This window comes from Xiphophorus hellerii, chromosome 12 (genome assembly GCF_003331165.1).
Source record: "Xiphophorus hellerii strain 12219 chromosome 12, Xiphophorus_hellerii-4.1, whole genome shotgun sequence".
NCBI classification, from domain to species: Eukaryota; Metazoa; Chordata; class Actinopteri; order Cyprinodontiformes; family Poeciliidae; genus Xiphophorus; species Xiphophorus hellerii.
Window position 1 is genome coordinate 6,008,317 of NC_045683.1, and position 20,259 is coordinate 6,028,575.

Consider the following 20,259-nt stretch of genomic DNA (forward strand, 5'->3'; position numbering starts at 1 on the left):
TTCATGTTTTAGGGGGGGAAAAAATGCAAATAGCGAAACTTTTCACAAATACTGAGGAATTATGTGCCAGAATAATCTGCAAACAGTTGAATCTGGGATCCACTGCAATCATCTATTACAATACCACTACAAAACAGAAATAAGTGTGTGTATAGCCAAGATGCTTACACTTTTTCTGCAGACGCTCCACTATCAGACTACACTGCCCAGACTTTGACCTCTGTGCATGAAGGGCCCTGAAGTGGCCATTATTCTTCACACTCTTCAACACTCTTCTGGTCATCCTCTCTTGGGACACTTGGGATATCCACTCACCTGGGAATCCAATGAACCCCATATAGTTTTTTTGTTTTTCTGAACAGAGTCCAAAGTTGGTAACGCCTGAGATTCTATTCATTTTTCTGTCTGCAATAAAAAAAACTGAAAAAATTCTAAGGGACGGCTCACATCCACTCAGTCTATGACAATGCAAGAAAGGTGTCAATACACTGAGGTCATCAGTGTCTGAGCTTTACGTCCTGTAGATAGCCAGTCAATTTTTAAACAGATAGTTTAATTCCATAAAACATTTGGATCTAGGCTCCTGTTAGAATACGGTATGAGTCCAGTGTAACCAAATAAATTGCGAACTGAGAGATAAACTTAAAAAGTAAAATAAACAAAGTCTTCTTAAACTACACCCATAAACCAAAACTTTGGTTAAACATATAACTCAATTTCAGAATACCAGCATTCTTTGGTGGGCATCTATCAGCAAACTATACCTAGACTTGGTAATATTTGCCCACTAGTTTTTGCAGGAGCTCTGCAAACCAAAACAATGATTAGAACAACTCTTGAGATTCAGTTATGGACTCAGCTTAGCCAGTCCAACACTAGGTTTTTATAAACTAAGCAACTATTTAGTTGATTTGGACATGTTTGGACTCATTATGTTGCTGGAAAATGAAATCCTTCTTCACCTTCAGCTAATTAATAGGCTCCTAACAGTTCTGGGTCAGCCTTAACTGCTTTAAGGACATCTTTATTTATCCACCTTGATTAAAGGTGCCAAATGAAGTAACCCCAGATCAATATGCTGTCACTGAAATGTTTGATTGTGGCTATCCTGCTCTTTTGGTGATCAGTCTTGTTTTTGTTCCAAATGTGGCCCCAAATGTCTGTTTAAAGAGACCATAACAGATTCACCCACACGCATTCACAAAACCTTATCAAAGTCTGGATATTTTTTTGGTAGGAAAGCATACCATCTACTAAAAGCTGAAACTAAATTAAAAGAATAGATCCCACATTATAAGCAGAAAAGTCTGGAAATTATCATTTTCACATTTTTAAACATTTTCTACATTTGAAGCAACTATCCTTTCAGGCAAGACTGAATTGTTATTAATCTAAATCACTATAGTGAAACCTAAATGTGAGAAGATACAAATAAAAGAAAGTCTTACAGTTTGAATAAAAGAAATGGATTTAAAAGAGTGTTTAAAAGAGAATAAAACTAAGTACTAAACCAAAGAGCTAAATGGTTTGCAGCATGGCATCCAGCCAAAGATGACTTAATCTGGTCAGTGCAGATGCTAAATTTCACTTCACCACTCATCAGATGGCAATTCAAGACATGCATGATGCTTTTCCCACCGTCTGTCACCCTTTCAGCATGTGTGTGTCACATTCATACATCCACAGTATGGATGTGTGACCACAGATTGTAGATGAAGTCACGTTCATACTTTCTACTCTGCCCAGCATAAGTATGGACCATATCTCCATTCATCTACCATGAGTTGTACTGATTATATAAACTTGTAAAAGGCATTATGCCACAAAAAATCCTACATGGAGGCACTAAAGGCACAGAATAATAGAAAAAACATTTATGGGGAAAGTGCTTTACATTAGAACTGGATGTCCCAGAGTCTTTGCTTCAAGCCCACAGCAGAATTTTGCAATGCAGATCTTGAAAAAACAAATGGTAGAATGTGCTTATGACTTGATTTGACTTCTTTCAACAGACTTCAGCAGCAGCCAAAAGAAAATATTTACTCCATCAGGAAATTTAATCACAGGATCAGCTGAAGGCACAGAACAAATATGAAACAAATGATACCAGCAGTGTTGTGCCAGCACACGCCTACTTGAATATAGATTTCTGCCCACCCTCCCACTGAGAGGACCAAAAAAGTGGTTAGTACAAAAGGTAAAAATGTATTTGATTTTTACACAAAATGAAGCAAAAAGCTGGAACAATTGTTTAAAAAACAATTGGATTAACACAAAGTTACTGTAACTGACTTAATTCCGCAAAAAAAATGTATCACCTTTGTACAAAACGAAGCTCATCAGTGTGAAGTGACACCGTCATGATGAATAAGTAACATCAGATTCAGTTTGGGTACACTCAAAACAGATGTGCTCCAATTTCTACCAGGCACTGCTTTCCTTACAATGACAGAAAGCATAAATGGATTGTTAAGAACTGGACTGACTTACGTTCTGTGTGTGTATGAGTGTGTGAGAGGGAGAGAGTAAAAGACTAAAAGTGTAAAAAGAAAAAAAAAAGAGCGAGAGGGGAAATGGAAAAAAAAAAGTGTATTAAATCATCTAAATGACAATGTTTCGGTGTCTGTCTTCAGTCCGGGAATGAGGCTGTTCTTGTAGCTTTCAAGGTTAGAAGTTACAGCTTGACCGTTTTTCCTCAGTGCACTGTGGGGTTGTTGTTTCTTGACTCCCACATTTAGCAATATGACTCAGTACATTGTTTTTCCACCCATCACGGCGTGCATCATCACTTTCATTCTGTCTTCTATCTCTTCTTCAGATAACTCAAATGCCAACAGAACCGAAAAGACCTCTAACGCTGTTCACGATACCGATAGCATTTTCTAAAACAAGAGCCTCTCATGCGTGCAGTCCATTAGGCCCCCACCACACAAACAGACCTGCTTTGTTGAGGTGTTATATCAACAGGGTGACCTCCCCTCTACTCCTCCCCAGCTTCCTTGGGCCCCCCAACGGCAGGAGATTGATGTCAACAAGGAATTTTGGTCCCACGTTTTCTTCTGCCTCCTCCAGACCAAACGCTGCTCCTAAAAAACACTTGCTCCAGCACACAGGGCCCCAGTGAGGCCCATTACCATCAGCCTTACTGCCACCCTCTCCCAGCAACAGGTCTATACGAGCGCCAGAAACACCCCAAGTGAACAAGAAGCTCTGCAGAAAAGTTCACCAGGAAAACCAACCATGTGTGCTTGCTTGGGGAAATAAGCCGCCTTGTTCTATGAACAGAGTTGTTGCTATGAGGGGAGGGTCAGCATGGTTGCGTCATTTGTGAACCGTGCCATCGCCAAAAGAGCTGCCAAAAGAATTCAGACCTGCTAAAATGTGACCTTGTTTCTTGGGTGGTGCTTGTCAACATTCACAAGAAACAAGAACCTGCAAAGCAGCTGCTGGTTCTACTGATCCACAGAGCTCGACAAGGAAGGAGTATTTGCAACAAAAATCACTTCCATATTGATGTCATGTAGCCTCATCGGTGAACCGATTCCAAAATGCAATGAAAATGACATTCAGGAATACAGAAAGTGGCTCCAAATATTTCAACTCACTTTTTAATACCACATAAAAATTTAAGTCAAGTGTTCATATTTCAATGCCATTCTGTGTGTAGCAATAAAACTGTGGGTTGCAGTTTTGTTTTTTTTATTTGAGTTTAAGGGAACTTCAGTTATCTGGACAGAGGCGTTTACACAACTTAGGCAAGCAGAATAGTCTTTCATCAGAGTCCAACAGGTTTTAAATTATTGAATTAGTAGATTCAGCAAGAGTATGTATAGGCCTAAATTACAAGATCAAAGTGTTGTTAAACATTAGAGGAATAGCAATTAAAAGCCTCTGTATGTCCTGGATATCAAACTTGCATATTTCAGACTACCCGAATAAATGGAAATGTAGGTTCATAAAAGAGAAAATTGCAGAAAGTTTTTTTTTTTTTTTTTTTTTTTACAAATTAATCTGGTGCCATTTGAAAAAGTAATTGGTGAATTTGGCCCACTCTTCTTTGCAGACTTATTTTAATTCAACAATATTGCACAATTCACAAGCACAAATTTACTTTTTAAGGCCATATACCACATCTTGATTACAATAAGTCCAGACTTTGACTAGGCCAGTCCAAAACTGTGATTTTGCTTCATTTTGGAGTCATTTAGAGACAGACTATTATCTTGCAAGATTATTATCTTGCTAAATAACCCAAGTCGACTTTGCTTTAGATCTACCATTGATGTCATAGTTTTTGTGATCTTTTGGCCTACTTCATGTTGTCAGACAAGTCCTACTTAGGTAGTTTCTTGATTCTACAAGTCTGGTTGTATTCAAGCATGGGTTTGGTGAGTGAAATGAAAAGAAAAATTGGTCAAATGTGTTAATTATATTTCAAGAAAGGCAACATTGGTTTGAACAATGTCTTCCTTCAATAAAGGAAATAGTACCGTAATTTAAATACTTAATTTTGTATTTAGTCAGTTTATCTTTGTCTGATTAAAACTTGCTCATCTGTAGGCAAAGTAAAAGGATGGAAAGGAGATACTTTTTCACACCACTGTGAAATTAATTTACACTGACAAAAGTACTTGCTTTGTTGTTTTCTACTATGCTTTATTGAAGTTACTAAACAAAAAGAAGAAACCGATCTGGAGACAATGATATCTTTTACAGTTTGTCAAATTTTTTTTTTCATATAAGAAAAGATCATCCATGACTCACTGAACATGAGGTTCTTTCAGTGACAAGGCATGAGTCAGAAGATAAAGTGTTCAACAGGAACAAAAGGTGTAATAACGACATTTATCCCATCCTTTCTTTAACAAAATGCTTGAGTAACGCTGTTGTTGCTCTCCTCATGGCCTATAAGTGACATCATGATAGAGACAGACGAGTGCTTTATGTGGTCATTGGATGTGTACAATTGGTAACCGCTAAACATCCTGAGAGGATCGTTCGGTTGTAATTCTAATAGGAAGTGGACTTAGTAGTAGCATCTATTATCAAAGATGAAGACTGTATTAAATTAGGCGTAACTCAACTTTCAGTACAAACTTTAACGGGGCTTTTTCATGATGTGTTGATGTCATGAATTACCAGCCTAACAGCCAATCCATCATGGATATGTAGACTCACATGTCAGCAGTGTTTGTGAACTGTACTGCAAAGTCAATACTTCCTAAGACTGATGAAATAAAATATGCCAGAGGAAACATCATGGTAAGACCAGTGGTTAATGTGGGGGGCTCAGACGGCATTATTTGACTACATTAACGTCGAACAACAAAAGAACAGTCTTGCCGAGCTTAAAGTAGGCTGCTTTATGAAATAGAACAAGATTGGGGGGTTTCCATAACTATTGTGGCTTTTGCTCAAGAACATAATGTCTATAATAATTACTTAAAGTCATATGAACTATATCAGGGGGATTAAGCGTTTAGAGTCACAACAGAATCTGGAATATAACCTCTCTCTCCTGTTTCCCATCGCAGATTTCACATTACTGTAAAACAGCTACACTGGTCGTCCAGGCTGGGGAATACAGATGGCCTTCTCTCCAGGCATCCTTCAGAGCTATCCATCTAAAACATTCAATAGGCCTGCAGATGATGCTTGTGTGTAGATAGGTTTGCATGGCGGAGTTTGTGAGAGTGCAGGAAAGTGAGGTTACAGACACATGTGTGAGCAACTGTTCAGGGAACGCTAGACATAACATCCAACAACAAAGGGCTCATTCTAAAAGGGAATTATTGGTAGAGCTTGATGGGAAAACAGAAAGGAGGGCAGAAAAAAAACACATACAAAAATTTCTTTAGAAAATGAGCTTAAGTTCGGTCAGATCAGTTGGAGTCTCAATTTATCTTAGGTTTAGACTTTGTTTAGCCCATTAAAATATAGGATTTGATTTAACCAGTCCATTAAAGCTCTGGCTGTATGTTTAAGATAGTTGTCCTGCTCCAAGGTGAACATCAGAGCCAGTCTTTTGGAAACTAACAGGACTGGCTTGCATGTACGCCAAAAGGTTCCCCATGTATCTTGCAGCAAATTGCAAACATGATTTTTTTTGGCTTTCATTTAACAACTTTTTTCTTGCTACTCTACCACAAAGGCCAGATTTGAGGTGTTAATAACTAATAGCTGTCCAATCAACAGATTATCCTGCCTGAGTTGTGGTTTTTGGCGGTACTTTGGGCCTCTTGGTAGATACTCTGATTAGTCAAGCCAGCAGCATGTTTTTTTATTTTTCAAGTGATGAACTCCACAGTGCTCTGTGTTTCATTCAAAGCTTGGTATACTGCTGTGTAACCTATCCCTGCTTTAAGCCTTCATTCCTGACATGTCTGGTTTGTTTACTCGGTTAAGGAACCAATTCTTTTTGAGGAAGAATGAGTGTAATGTCAGACATAACTTATTCAACTAGATCACACTGTTGTTTCGTTAAGAAACGTCTCCTTACTTTTGCTATTTAAGAAAAAGAGACACTTAAAAGGTTTCTATACCATAAAATACATTTTTAAGAAAGAAAACACTTACGGGGAGGAATGGGAGTTTGGAATTTGGCAAATAGATGTTTTAATAGAACATGTCTTTGAATTGTGTCTGAAGTGGAAATTAACAGTTGCAGAACACTCAAAAGCAGTGTTGTATAGTAACGAAGTAAAAATACTTCACTACTTTACTTAAGTATATTTTGGAGTACTTCATACTTTCCTGGAGTATGAAAATTTTTGATGACTTTCACTTTTACTTCACTATATTTCCGAACTTAATTGCGTACTTTTACTCCGATACATTTTCAATGTGTGGTTTAGTTACTCGTTACAAAAAAGCGAGAGAGAGAAACGCAAGTGTTTTGACCCCACCTACTGATTAGCAAGTAGCAAGCAGGCTACCGAACAAAGTGCCTGGGCTTGTTCATCACCACCAATAGGATACTTCTTCTTCTTCTTCTTTTCTATTATGGCGGATCACAAGCAACTTTAAGGTGCATACCGCCACCTACTGTACATGAGTGTGTAGAAGCATTACTTCATATCTATTAAATTCTACTTTTTAATTTTGTATTCTTAAGATAAATAAACAATGCTTTCCTTAATTTGTGAATATCTGTTATGTTTCCTTCATTTCCTAATATACCTTTAAGATTCCATTCATGCCCCATATTTCTAACTATTCTCTTTAATTCTTCCCTTTCGAGTTCATTTGACTTACAGTTCATCAATATGTGTTCTACATTTTCTTTCTCTCCACATCTCTCACATTTATCATTATTTTTCCTCCCTATTTTATAAAGCATGTCATTTAAGTAGGTATGACCTACTCTTAATCTACTAATTATTATTTCTTCTCTTCTGTTTCGTTCATTAATGCTTCGAATTCAAACTGACTTTTGTACTTCATATAATCTTCTTCCTTTCTTATCTTCATTCCACATTTTTTGCCATTTCTTGATTTCTTTACTTTTAATTAGGATACACCTGTTTCGCTTCTCCCATTAAACACAAAGCAAGTCTCGCAATCAGTAGCAGTCACATGGAAATTCTATCTTACAAAAACTCCCCGTCCAACTTGAAGAAACACATCGAGGTAACTTCTTATGAAATGGTTATAATCCTCCTGTTTCAGTAACTATAGCTTGGTCACTAGACACTACTGTATTGTGAAATCTTGACCATAAATGAACTTTGTTTGGCATTGTTTCAGTTCCACACGTGGTGTATTTAGCTTAGGCCTAATGTTGACTGTAGCAGGCTACCTAGACTCCTCTGTTCAAGGGGGGACAGAAGCCATAGCAATAGCAATTTAGACTAAATTTAACGAATATAGGAAAGGCATGCAAGTTCAAAACCAGGTTTACAGATGCCAATAAGCTGCATTTCCCTCCCAATTCTTTTTTTCTTTTGCATAATGACCAGTTGTGTGCACCACCTACTGACTGTAGCATTGACTGATTCACTGATTTGTGAAGTAGAGTAATCGTAACAGCTCTTTTTCTTCATGTTGGCCGCATTTTCTGTACTATTTATTTTTCTCATTTTCAGCACTGACCTTACTTGAAGGGAAAACTTAAGGCTTACAAAAACTTTGTATTTTCTGTCCTGGAGGGTATACTAAGAAGCTGGTTCAGTTGTAAAGCAGGTTAAGTTAACCTTGTGCTATAGGTAAAGCACCTAATTTTCTTAACTAAATGATGCCTGCAGGTATATCTATTAGCAGGTTTAATTTTGCCTGCATTTGGTTGTGTACATTATTTTAAGTGTATTTGACAAGTTTACCAAAATATAAAAAATGTCATTCAAACTGCATTTGCTTTGTTTTACTTTTTACTTGTACTTTTCATTACATTACTTGAGTACATCCATTTTTACAGTAATTTCCATACTTAAGTACAAGAAGTTTCAGATACTTTAAGACTTTTACTCAAGTAACATTTCAGTCAGTGACTTCGACTTTTACCAAAGTCATATTTTGGAGAGGTACTTGTACTTTTACTTGACTCTGAGATTTCAGTACTTTATACAACACTGCTCAAAAGGTTACGTAAGGTATAAAAAGCTATTGTAAAAATAGTACAAAAACGAGCGTAAAACCTTGAAAATTTATTAATTTTGTTAATCTCTTGTCTATGCAGACAACAAATCCCTAGAGGAAGCAACAAGTTCCTGCACCTTCAAGCTTTGGTTTAAAAACAATCATCCTTCCACATTCATACCAATGAGCAATTTGAATCAACAGTTGGAACAGAAATTAGCGAGAGGGAATTAAATTGATTATAATTATGCCACTAAACCTTAGGAGCTTTGGCAAACATTTCAGTACTCACTGTCGCGTAAGAAACTAAACTTTACTCTGCTGTATTTAATAAGTGCCCCTAAAAAGGACTTGAAAGTTCTTGTTCAAGGCCTTCTTGTTCAGAGTGTAGGCATGATATTTTTTCCATCTACAGATAATCTTTGAGAATTGTTTTGAAAATCTCTAATTACAGTGCCTTACACGGATGCAACTAACCTTGAGAGAGTCCAAAACACTGTGTTTAGCAGCTTAATATACAAGACAGGTAATCATATTTTCTCTAAAACAATCCAAATTGATTTTTCTGTGCCAACAAATTTAACGTTAAGGCAATACTGCACATTGAACTTGTGCCAAAGGGCACCAAAAATGTGCAACATTGATGTTACTCTAATATAACTTCCAAGATATGCATGATATAGTCTTCCTTTCAAATGTGTAGTAGGGGGAGAATGTATATGTAAAAGACAAAATAAAGTTTGTGCATAGGAGAAGAACCAGCAGCAACAAGAGGAAACAGTCCAGTTCACCTGATTTGGCGCTCTTGCTGCAGGCTTGTCCTGGTGATTGGCGAGGATGAGGAACGGCAGCGTGCAGAGCTGAGGGTGCTGCAGAGCTGAATGGAGCTCATTCCGCGCTGCCTCAAGGTCCTCGTCTGATGATGCGCTATCCAGTACGAAGATTACACCCTGTGACCCCTGGTAGTAGCGACTCCAATATTTCTTGATGTTGTCAGCTCCTGTAGACACATTGAAGACCGGTAAATCGGTGTGTTTACTAACATGGGATCGCAGCTGCTCAAGGTTACACTAATTCTGATAATTAGTGTGACATGAGCTTGTGACATGAATTCACACGTTTTCTAAATTATCAGGTAATATTTAAATGCTTATACAAGAACAGGAACACTTGGATACTAACAGGTTAACATCTCGAGACATTTTCACCTCTGTAGACGTCTTATTAAACTAAAGCAGTAAAAACTGTTCCAAAATAAAAATAAAAAAAAACCAGCAGCAGATTTGCTGCTGGTTTTTATTAAGTTCTAACCCCAAACTTCACACCAGGCAGTTGGTACAACCTTTCTTGCATATAATGACAATAAAAGGTTAATGTTTTTCAGGTCTTTTACAGTTTGTTCTGTTAATTTTGACCTTTTCCACAGGTGTAATGTGCTGAACTCTGAACATCTAAATGTTTTATGTGGTTTTCTGACCTGGAATGTATTTAATAAAAAAAAACTGAAATAAAAAAACAACAACTATTAACATTTTTAGAAAAAACATCAAATAATAATGATTCATTGCAAACTTTATTGTCTTGAAGTTTTAAGGTAGAGCTGCCATCTGCATCCTGTCTTTTGACTTAGTGTAGTTAATTTTATTGAAAAATACAGACATCTCATCACATTGTAAATGTATTCATACCAACTTAACTTTATTTTACATTCTGTCACATTACAAGCACAACTCTACAGATTTTATTTGATTTGATGTCATACAACCCATACAGAGCAGTCTATAAGTGGGAGCAAAAAGAAAAAATGATTGTTTTCTGAATATTTCTAAAATAAGAATTTTAAGAGTTGTAACATCGAAAGAACACTTATTAACAGCAATGTTTAAGTCTTACCACAGATTCTAACTGCTCTGTGCTTGGACTGGGCCATACACATGTGTTTGCTTTAATTTAAGCTGTTCTGTTGTATTTCTGCATCTCCTCCAAAACAACAATGTTTCCTCTTGGCTGCGTTTGGCGTCATCTGCTTGCCAACCTTTCCCAGTTTAAGAGGTGTTGGATAGGTTTGCAGATGTGTTCCATTTTCTGATTTTTCTGGTTAAGAAATCAGTACTAAAAGCTAGTGATAAATTTAATCCCACTTTAAACTTCTTCATTAATTTCTCCTCGACTTGTCTGCTCTGTTACGTCATCTTCCTGATGATGCTGGTCACTATTATGCTCTAAAAAAACAAACAAACAAAAAACCGGAGGCCTCAGATTTTACTGAGATTAAATAACACATATAAAAACTATTATCTCATTAGGAGTAAAATGTTTGTGCTGGATTTTTTAGGGGCATCAGAAAGAAAATACAAGTACAGGTCACACTTTTCAGATTTTAAAAAACATTTATGATATTGTTTATTTCAGCTTCACTGTTATGCACTCTTTCTAAATATAGAAAAGTGAAATCAGCAATTGTCATGTGACAAAATGTGAAAAATCTCAAAGGATATAAATACTTTCACAAGCACTACATGTTCAAGTAAATGAAGTTTGATCTAGCTCCAATTAAAATATGTAGTTTTTAATTAAAAATACTCATTCTGCATCTAATAAATTGAGTTCGCAAAAGCAGAGTTATATAGACAAGGAGAACAAGATGTTCTGCAACAGATGGTGTGGCCCCCACCGAGCCTTACTCTCAACATCATGGAGTCAATCTGGGATTATAAAAGGAGACAGAAGCCACAGAGACAGTCTAAATCCAAAGGAGAACTGTGGCAAGTCCTCTGAGGTCTTTAACACAACCTTCCAACAGAGCACCAAAAAGTTTTTATCTCAAGTTTTTCCGGCTTTTCTTTTATGGAAAATTTCAGTCCTCTTTAGAAACCATATGGCTGTATGTACAGTTAGAAAATACATTTTCTTAGACTTGTTACCACACCAAAACTCCCTTTGTTTCTTCTTTGACTTGTTATATCAGCAGTCATATGCAGGTATCTATCTTTAAAAGTATTAGTCATCTAAAAAAAAAAAATCAGCAAAGAAAAGTTGCAGTCACAACTATATAGTTTATGGCCAAATTAGGAGATTAAACTCTTTCAAAGCAGATATTCTTGCTTGTTAAAACAAGTGATAAATCCAGGTCCAGTAAAATCATAAGAGAAAATATGTTTTGATATTGTTCAAAACAAGTAAAGCTATTCATGCAGTTCCCAAAGTCTATATTATTAACTTTATAAGGCTTTTTAAAACTTTTTTTTTTACAAATCTCAGGGAAAACAATATTGTTCATCACATAGCTTTACATAAAAAAAAGTTTAAATTAAAAATAAATGCCTTTCACTCTTTACGTGCAACCCTCACTACTTGTCTATACCAAAAAAAACCTCTTATAACAGCCTATTTTAACAATTCAAACACCAAATATACATTAATATGCATTAATATGAACAGGGAAACTGTGTTGGCAGAATGTGATGCACAGTTTTATTGTATTTAAAGTGCTGAATACATTTGGACAACTTAATAAAGGACCAGGACATAGAGCTCACCCAGATTTGGGGAAATCCTCACGATATATTTTTATACATACTGCTCAGGTTTATGCATCAAAATATTAACCACGCCTCTTGGTTCTGTAATCTCAGCACCATGCTCTGAAATGCTCCAATGATCCTTTGTATGAAATCACCTGAATCTATATCAGTCCCAGTGAAAAACCCATAGAGTCACTTAATGAACAGAAAAATCAAAATGAGCCCAAAGTCTATTTGTCATGGCAATGAAACACAGATAAAGGGAATTTTTTAAAATAATTCTGTACAGCTGAATTCCTTTGTGAAATTATCTGAAATTATCTGATAATTATCTGATGATTATGATGAGGTTACTGGTTTCGTCAAAGGTTAAACATGTAGTTTAAATTAGCAACAACTGTCAATTTGACACATACTACAAATATTGGAGCAGCTTTTTGCAATAATGTTATTGCACACACCCATTTCTCGCTTTTTTTTTTTACTAGCAATATACAGTATTACATCTATAACAATTTGTAATTTCACTTCAAAATTAAATTGAAAAAACAGCTGAAAAAATAACTGAGCACTGATAGAAATTACCTTTTCAGATCCAAGTTAAACTAATAGGAACCATGTCTTGCACGGCCATATCCTCAGTGGCACTCATTCTCTGAGCACTGGAAGAGCTTTCCCCTCAAATCTGTTGCAAGTAACCAAAGCCAGCTGCTGATCTTCAGCACATTTCTATCAACTTTCAAAGCAAAATGAGAAGACTTGTGAAAATCTAAAACAGACACGGCAGAGTTTTTGCTAACTAGCTTAGCTGCCTGATTGTTTTCTGCTAAGATCATTGCTTGTCTCACAAGAAAGTACTTTCTTTTTTTGTGTTGACTGCTAAACTAAAAGCTTGATGAGTAGTCTTAGAAATTGCCCCATCACATTGCACACGCAAGTATGATCCTTATCAGAGGAATGCACCATATTTGGACAAAACGATCCTACTCCGTTCGCTGAGGTTGCTTCCTTTATAATCTTGTGAACTGTTGTTTTGTCTTTTAGTTGCTCATAATATTCTAACTGCCAAGAAATGACGAGCTGTGAGGCTGTCAAATGTTTAAACATCACACAGTCCTCTCACTGACATTTACCTCCCTTCCCTTCATGCTCGCCCCTCCCTTCTCCGTTTCCTCCCCCAGTCAATCCACTCGCACCTCTCACTGGAGTGAAAAGCTATCAGACAAAGTGGCACTTGAGAGATTGTCTAGGAAGTTTCGTCTTTGCCTGGAAATGGTGGAATGTCTGTCATGCTTCTGGATCTTGTTGGCAGCTTCTGCCACCTAATGGTCTGACAGGGAGGATTTCTGAGGATGATGTCATGCCACAGCATCCTTTTAATCAAACAGGCACATCGTGACTAAGATCTTTCATCTTTTGGGCATCTTTTTTTCTTCCGGTAATAGGAATCTGATTACTGTTTGAAAATGCATTTAAAGTGTAGGTTTTTATTATCAGTGGAAGAAAATGCCAAAAATGCTACTGGAGAAGTGAGAACGGCATGCTTCTTATTGACTGTTCGAAGAAGCGAACCATGAAATGAAAGATTCATCATCTCATTCGTCACATGACAGCACAAATTAAATAATGAGCAGCTCTCCAGTGATAAATTAACTGCGTTGGAAGAATTACATGAACAAATAGGAAAAACACGAACTCCATTGCAATCATCTGGCCACTAAAAGAACTGCACGCCATGAGGTGAAGTCGTCAGGTATGTCAGTGTTTCAAAGAGCGGTTTTCAACAGACTTTGCACTTGTCTTGACTTGATATATTAAGCTGCTGGGTTAAAATGTGGGGGCAAGGGGCAATAGTACAAGATGATGGTTGCAAGGGCGCCTTAACTTTTAGTTAAGTCTAAGTAAGATAAAACATGTGTTGTGGCTCCATTATATAACTGTGCAAGCAGGGGGGTGCCTTTTAGCTAAAAAACATTGGTGAATCTCATTATCTCACGATGGATTTAAAAAGTTTATAAACAATGATGTGTCAGCTATTTTTTTAAATACTAACATACTACCTCTTCTGTTATCTTACTGAAATATCCAACCCAATAAACTTTGTCTTAAAAATGAAAAACTTTCCATTTCATTTTGGTTTTTTGTGATTGTTTTTGTGATTTCTTGCAAAGAAAATCACAGATTTTCTGGTGCTCAATTAGAAATGTTTGCAAGATTTTTTTCCCCCCTCATTAAACCACTTCCAAAATCTACATAAGAAAAAGTCAATTGTAGATGTCCTTTGTTGGTACAGTAAATTGTTGCAAGGTGTGCAAAATAATTTTCCCTCACTGCAGTGGAGAACTAAAGGTTGCAGCTGAAGTAAGGCTGAAGCAGAAGCATGGAAGAATCAGAGGTTTGGCTAGACTTTTTCGTTATGTCATTTTGACTGACAGGTTAAAAAAAATAAATAAAAAAATCCATCATAACCTATTTTTGCCCGTCACTTTACAAAATGGTAATAACATTCACCCCTACGTCGCTGAAGAAAATTCTGTAGCATGGACTCCTATTGCACAAGTGTTCCTGTCCATAACTCTTCAACATGCAGTCAGATCCCGGATAGCGAGATACACTCAGTTCAGATTAGAGATGTTACTAAGATGGGACTTTTTTTTTTTTGATTGATCTGTGTGGAGTTGAATATGTGTGCTTCTCTGCACCAAATGGTCTAGTGTGTGGATTGTAGTTCGTCAAAATAACGTATGGTTTTCAGATGTTTTAGTCAGTTCAATAATTCCAGTCAGATGGAAAATACATGACCCCTGAGTAAAAGTAAGAAATACCTATCACCTTCAGGTGAGTGTTAGGAGTCACTTAAATCCGGTTTTGACTATTTTTGTGAAAAGATTGGAATAAAGTCACAAGCATGGATTAGTGAGAAAGAATGTGGGTTGATTTTCACAAAATTTCGCAAATGCGAAATCACAACAAACGGACTGTCTAAGTAGTTTATCTAAATAAATAAAAGGTCTAAAAAAAACAAAAAACAAAAAACAAGACACCATTTGGTTTGCAGCTGGCTCCCTTCATGCTGTCACTCCTGTGATTGAAACATTTGTTGCCAGCAAGCATGGGTTGCTTAGTGGTATCAAGGTTGGAAAAAGTAATGGTTCAAAAACCAAGCTTTTTTACATTATATTGTTCCTTTTAATTTAAGATTTTTTTTCACTGACATGTCACTCAAATGAGCCAAATTTAGAATTGCTGTATTTAGGGTCAAGCAACACCTCTGCCCTTCCCCAGTTTTTCACACCTGAGAAGATCTCACAGCACAGAATAAACCAAAGAGCGCTACTGAGTCTGTTTGTAAGGGAGGGAAAAAAATACAGTTGTCATATTTTTCAGTCAGCTGACCAGTGGTGTGCAGCAACATGTTGGTGAGGGGTAGGGCTGAGTGCTGGTTAATCTTAAACCTTTTCTAGAATATAATGAAAAAAGGACTTTGAGCAGTTGGGAACCATTTTGAAGATTCTGAAAACATAACTTTTTAAAACTTTGCTGAACTCTGAAAGTCATATCAAGCTGGAATGCTGGCAGCTGTTTTTTAGATTCATAATTAGATTCACTAAGTCAATACTCTGCCTCCAAGTGCTAGTCTTTGGCAGTTTTTACTTCAATAAGTATGCTGCAAATACCTTTTTGTTTATAACATCAAAAGCTAAATGCTAAGAAATAAAAAAAATACACTGCAGGCACTTTAATGAAAAACAGATATTCTTCCCACAGAGCAAGAAAAATGGATGAAAAGCTGGTAATTTTTAGTGAGAATTTGGAATAAAACAAAGTTTGCTTGTAAAGTGAAGCGAAACCACCTCAGCTGTAGATTCAGATGTCAAGTTGATTTAGAGTAAACGTTTCCTGAGCAGAGCTTAGCTCAGATCATACCTCAGTCCTTCTCAACCATGCACATAACTGCCAACAACTGTTTATGCAAACAATTTGGCTGTTTATTCGCTGCTTGTCATTCAAACCCCAACTCTGCAAAGTTGAGCCATTTTTATCACGTGTAACCATGACTGCTACAGCTGTTCATAGTTAGGTAATGTGACCGGCTGGAAGCGTAATGATACTTCACCACATTATTGATATTTATAAAACATGTTACCCAGCTCCATTTAACACTTTTCCTGTTAAGCCAGTATGAACAGAAAATTAAAAGCACGTTTACACGTTTCCCGTGATTTAAACTTTAAACCTTGCAGACGCAACATCAAAACTGAATGTTCACCGTTTCCGGATGTCTCAGAAATCTGACCACCGAGAGCCAGTTTGACAAATCCCTCCCAAGATACTAATAGTAATAATGGTAGTATCTGTCTCGCATCATTTGGTCAGCATCAACAGGGTGAACTACATCAAAGATGACGATATCCTTGAAAGAGGCCCCGAAACTGAGATCAGTTTCGTTCAAATCCTCAGAACTGTGAAATTCAGAACAGCAACTTTAGTCATTGGCTTTAAACCAGTGTGGCAATTTACAAATTACTTTAGAGTTGGAAAAGATTCCCTGCTAGGCATACGAACCCACACTGTCAGGATACATGATAGTGTTAAAGAGTCACATTTGATCTGTGATGACTACCTTGCACTGGTTTTGTTTAAAGACGGAGTTGCATACTTTCATCGCCTGCTGTTAGTTACAGGGAGCTGATGGATCGTCTGTCATCTCACTGCATCCTCCTCATCTCTTCCTGTGTTCTTTGTGGTTAGATTTGCAGTGGCAAGTTAAGTCTTAACATATTCCCACTCTGTATGCTTCACCAGCCCTGAATGCATTCTTCACTGACATCAGACATGCATGTGTTCATCCAAAAATAAAATCAAATAACAGGCTTAAAATGACACGGCAAAGATATTTTGTTCTACCTACAAATGTTTTCTTAAACAACCAGGTGCAAATATTGTGTGGTTTATTTAAACAAATCAGTCCTCCTTAAATCCCAGAGCGCAACTCCCAACCACAGCCACAGCACAAAAGAACAACAGCAGTGAGTTGTGATTATTAGGACCACGTTATCAGCTGTCACTGCGTGACATGAATGCACACTGTGAAATTGCCCGTCTAGACTTGACGTCATATCACTATCCCCACACACACACACACACTCACACCAGAGGTGCCCTTCCCACCTAATCCTTATACCTGACACCAGCCGAGTAACAAATGCTTGTGGGACAAAAGATCAGCAGATTCAAATTCTCAGTGTGAAGCTAATGAAACAATCACATTAAACTTTCATGAAATAAACACAATGAAAGATGCATGCCAGATGCACATTGTTTAAAAATGAGAAAGCTAAGTTTTTTTCTTACATTTTAATTATCATTTTTGAAAAATCCAAATGTCTTCTATGAATACAAATGTTCATAGAATGAATATAGTGTTAAAATACATAAGCACACAACCTTACACTGAGAAAAATAAAGACCTCCACCTTTCAATTATGTACATTTATTTAGCCCTGGTATTTTAAAATCACCAGCACTGCAATTATAATCTGTGTAAAATATAATAATAAAAAAGTAACCATACAATTTTTGCTTAATATTTTACTTTGTCAGGCCAGTATCTATGAACTTCTAATTTGCAATGCATTACTTTCTTCTTCTATGAAGTTGTCTTAGCCACTCTTCATAGGATTTAACATTCTATTCAAGTAAGACAGTTGAGTTGACAGTGTAAAGTTAAAAAATGGTGGCAAGAAGACAGTTATTCATCAGTACTTGTACTTGTCTCCAGTTAGAGCAGTTAATAAGGAGTATAGCGGCTCTGATCAAAGAAATGTGACCTCCATGGCTGCCATTCCTTTTGAACCCGTTTGGTTCAGGAGAGTCAACAATCCTGAAATGTTAATATGTCCTTGCCTCCCTAGCTGTTCTTCTTCTGCGACATACTGTATATGTTTATATTTGACCCACAAACTCTTAATTGCAAAGAAAATATATTGTCTGCAGATTGATTTCTCAAAATATTGTCTGATTCTTATGACAAATATATTTTCAATCCAGCTTAAGTGAAGATGTGAATAAAGAATGTTAAGCTATTATTTTGAAGTTATGTAAAATATTCACATTGTGAAATTTTTACGGTATAATAAATTCATTTTGATTTAGTAAGCAATTTATATACGTTTCTTATTGTTGGATCGTCACCTACGGGTATAAATGAAGAACTATATTAGAGCAAAATATACACTTCTGTTATGATGCTTCCAATACGTTCTCACTTTAAAACATGCATGCTGGTACACCGTAGTATCTGGGTTCCCACATACATGTAAACAAATGGTTCTTTGCAGAGCTAAACTCTTAAACAGAGTGTTTTAATAGCTTATATTGGATTTTCCAACATAGAAGCTATGAAGAGTCTAAAAATTCCAAGACAAATCAAAACAGATGTACTGTAGAGCCCGGTTAGAGTCTTTATGCCACAGATCCAAGGTTGCAATGCCAGCCATTAATTTGTAGTGTTGGAAGAAAGGGTTAGAAAGAAAAGCAGAAGATCTGTAGCAAAGAAGTCAATATTGGAAATTTTAAAAAAATCAGAAAACCAACTGCTTTGAAGTTTTTTTTTGAAAATATCAAAAAATGATATTTACGTTTTTACTTTGTATGCTGTATATTAGCATAGTTTTGAAAAGGAATTAGAAAAAATATTGTAGCAAAATGCAAGTTCAATCTATGTCACGCTTTTGGATTGTGTCCACTATTTTATTCTTTCTAAAATAAAAAATATACTGTATATAGCATGTGTGTGACAAAAGTTTTTAAAAAAAAGCACTCTGCTTTTAAAACTCTGCTTTTCCGTACCTCAGAAACCCTTCTTTCCTCAAAGTGGGTCAGGAAAAAAAAATGCATTGAGGAATACTTTAGTATGAACTTCTTGTTCCTATACTCACTGAAATGCAAAACAACCTGCCAGCTCGCTTGCTTTACAAGATTATTGTAGTACACCGAGAGTTGAGCATCAAAATGTACAAAAACATGTCCGTTTAATCAGAAACAGTCTGAGGAGCTCATTGTGAAAACTTTTTGAACGTTATGCAACAGCGCCAACACTCTCCACTTCACATTTACGTCACGTACAAACGAAAAAAGAAGTGTGTGCAAAAGATGTCAACATTTATCTTCACACTGAAACTAAACCCAGCATTCAGCTCCAAATAAACAGTAGCCGGTAAAGCTGTCATACTCATGTGCATCATGTGCTTGCTTCTACTCTCCAATGCACACACAGCAACATAAATCCCTGAAATTTTTGTGCTCTGCGTTATTTACATGAGGAGGAGCAGAACCATGGATATTCAGCAGGGGGCTGGCAAACAGAAAAAGAGAACCGATTTCATCTTTCTTTGCTGTGGTGGCAGCCCATACCATCATCTCTAAATCAGAACTGTCATCCGTGGAATGAGTGTTTTGCCAACCACAGTAATGTTACCACCACCAGACTAGGCTCAACCCAATCCAGTAAAACTCCTTTTGAAAACCGCCTAATGTGCTCTGTCCAAATTTGGTAGCATCCTTGTTGGTGGTCCCTGCAGTGTCTCTTTGTGTATATGCGAGTCTGAGTTTCACCCTTTCTATTCAGGAGGCTAGTTCAAGCTGAGTCTTATATAAATATCCACTGCACCTGTCATACAGTGAAAACAACACTGTTTTTTAAAACTCTGAACCAAACTAACTAATCTAATTTATCTTCCAGCTCTGGTGCTTTTCAGAGGGACCGAACTCTCTTCAGGCTTCCTTGAAAAACTGCATTTGTTTTGGTCGGGTATTTGAACCTGCATCTCCGCTTGTTAAACAGTTTCTGTGAATGCTGTACATTTCCAGGAATAACAGCGTGCAGATTGTACAACCACTTCAGAAAACCCTAACAAGGTGGGATGCATGTACACACGTGCCTGTTCAGAATGTGGGTCTTCAATTTCTACAAAAGCTACAGACAAGCTTGCATGTGCATTTGTGATCACAGTTTATTTTGGGGACATTTCTTTTTTTGTTTCTACTTTTTTAGAAAAAGAAAATCTGAATTATGACATTTTCATGCAATTCTTTTAGTTTGGCATTATTTTTGCTTAAAACCGTCTCACTACTAGCCTCCTTCCATCCAACAGTGCTT

At 36.7% G+C, this 20,259-nt stretch overlaps 1 protein-coding gene across 3 annotated transcripts in view; it reads right to left on the reverse strand.

Moving 5' to 3' along the window:
- The window catches only part of arl15a (ADP-ribosylation factor-like 15a), a 112,036-nt gene that overhangs the window by 48,730 nt on the left and 43,047 nt on the right, over nucleotides 1-20,259 (reverse strand). For all 3 annotated transcript variants that reach the window (XM_032578232.1, XM_032578231.1, XM_032578233.1), the window contains exon 4: nucleotides 9,366-9,574. In XM_032578232.1, coding sequence (XP_032434123.1) covers nucleotides 9,366-9,574 — 209 coding nt within the window. The remainder of the gene's footprint in view (nucleotides 1-9,365; nucleotides 9,575-20,259) is intronic.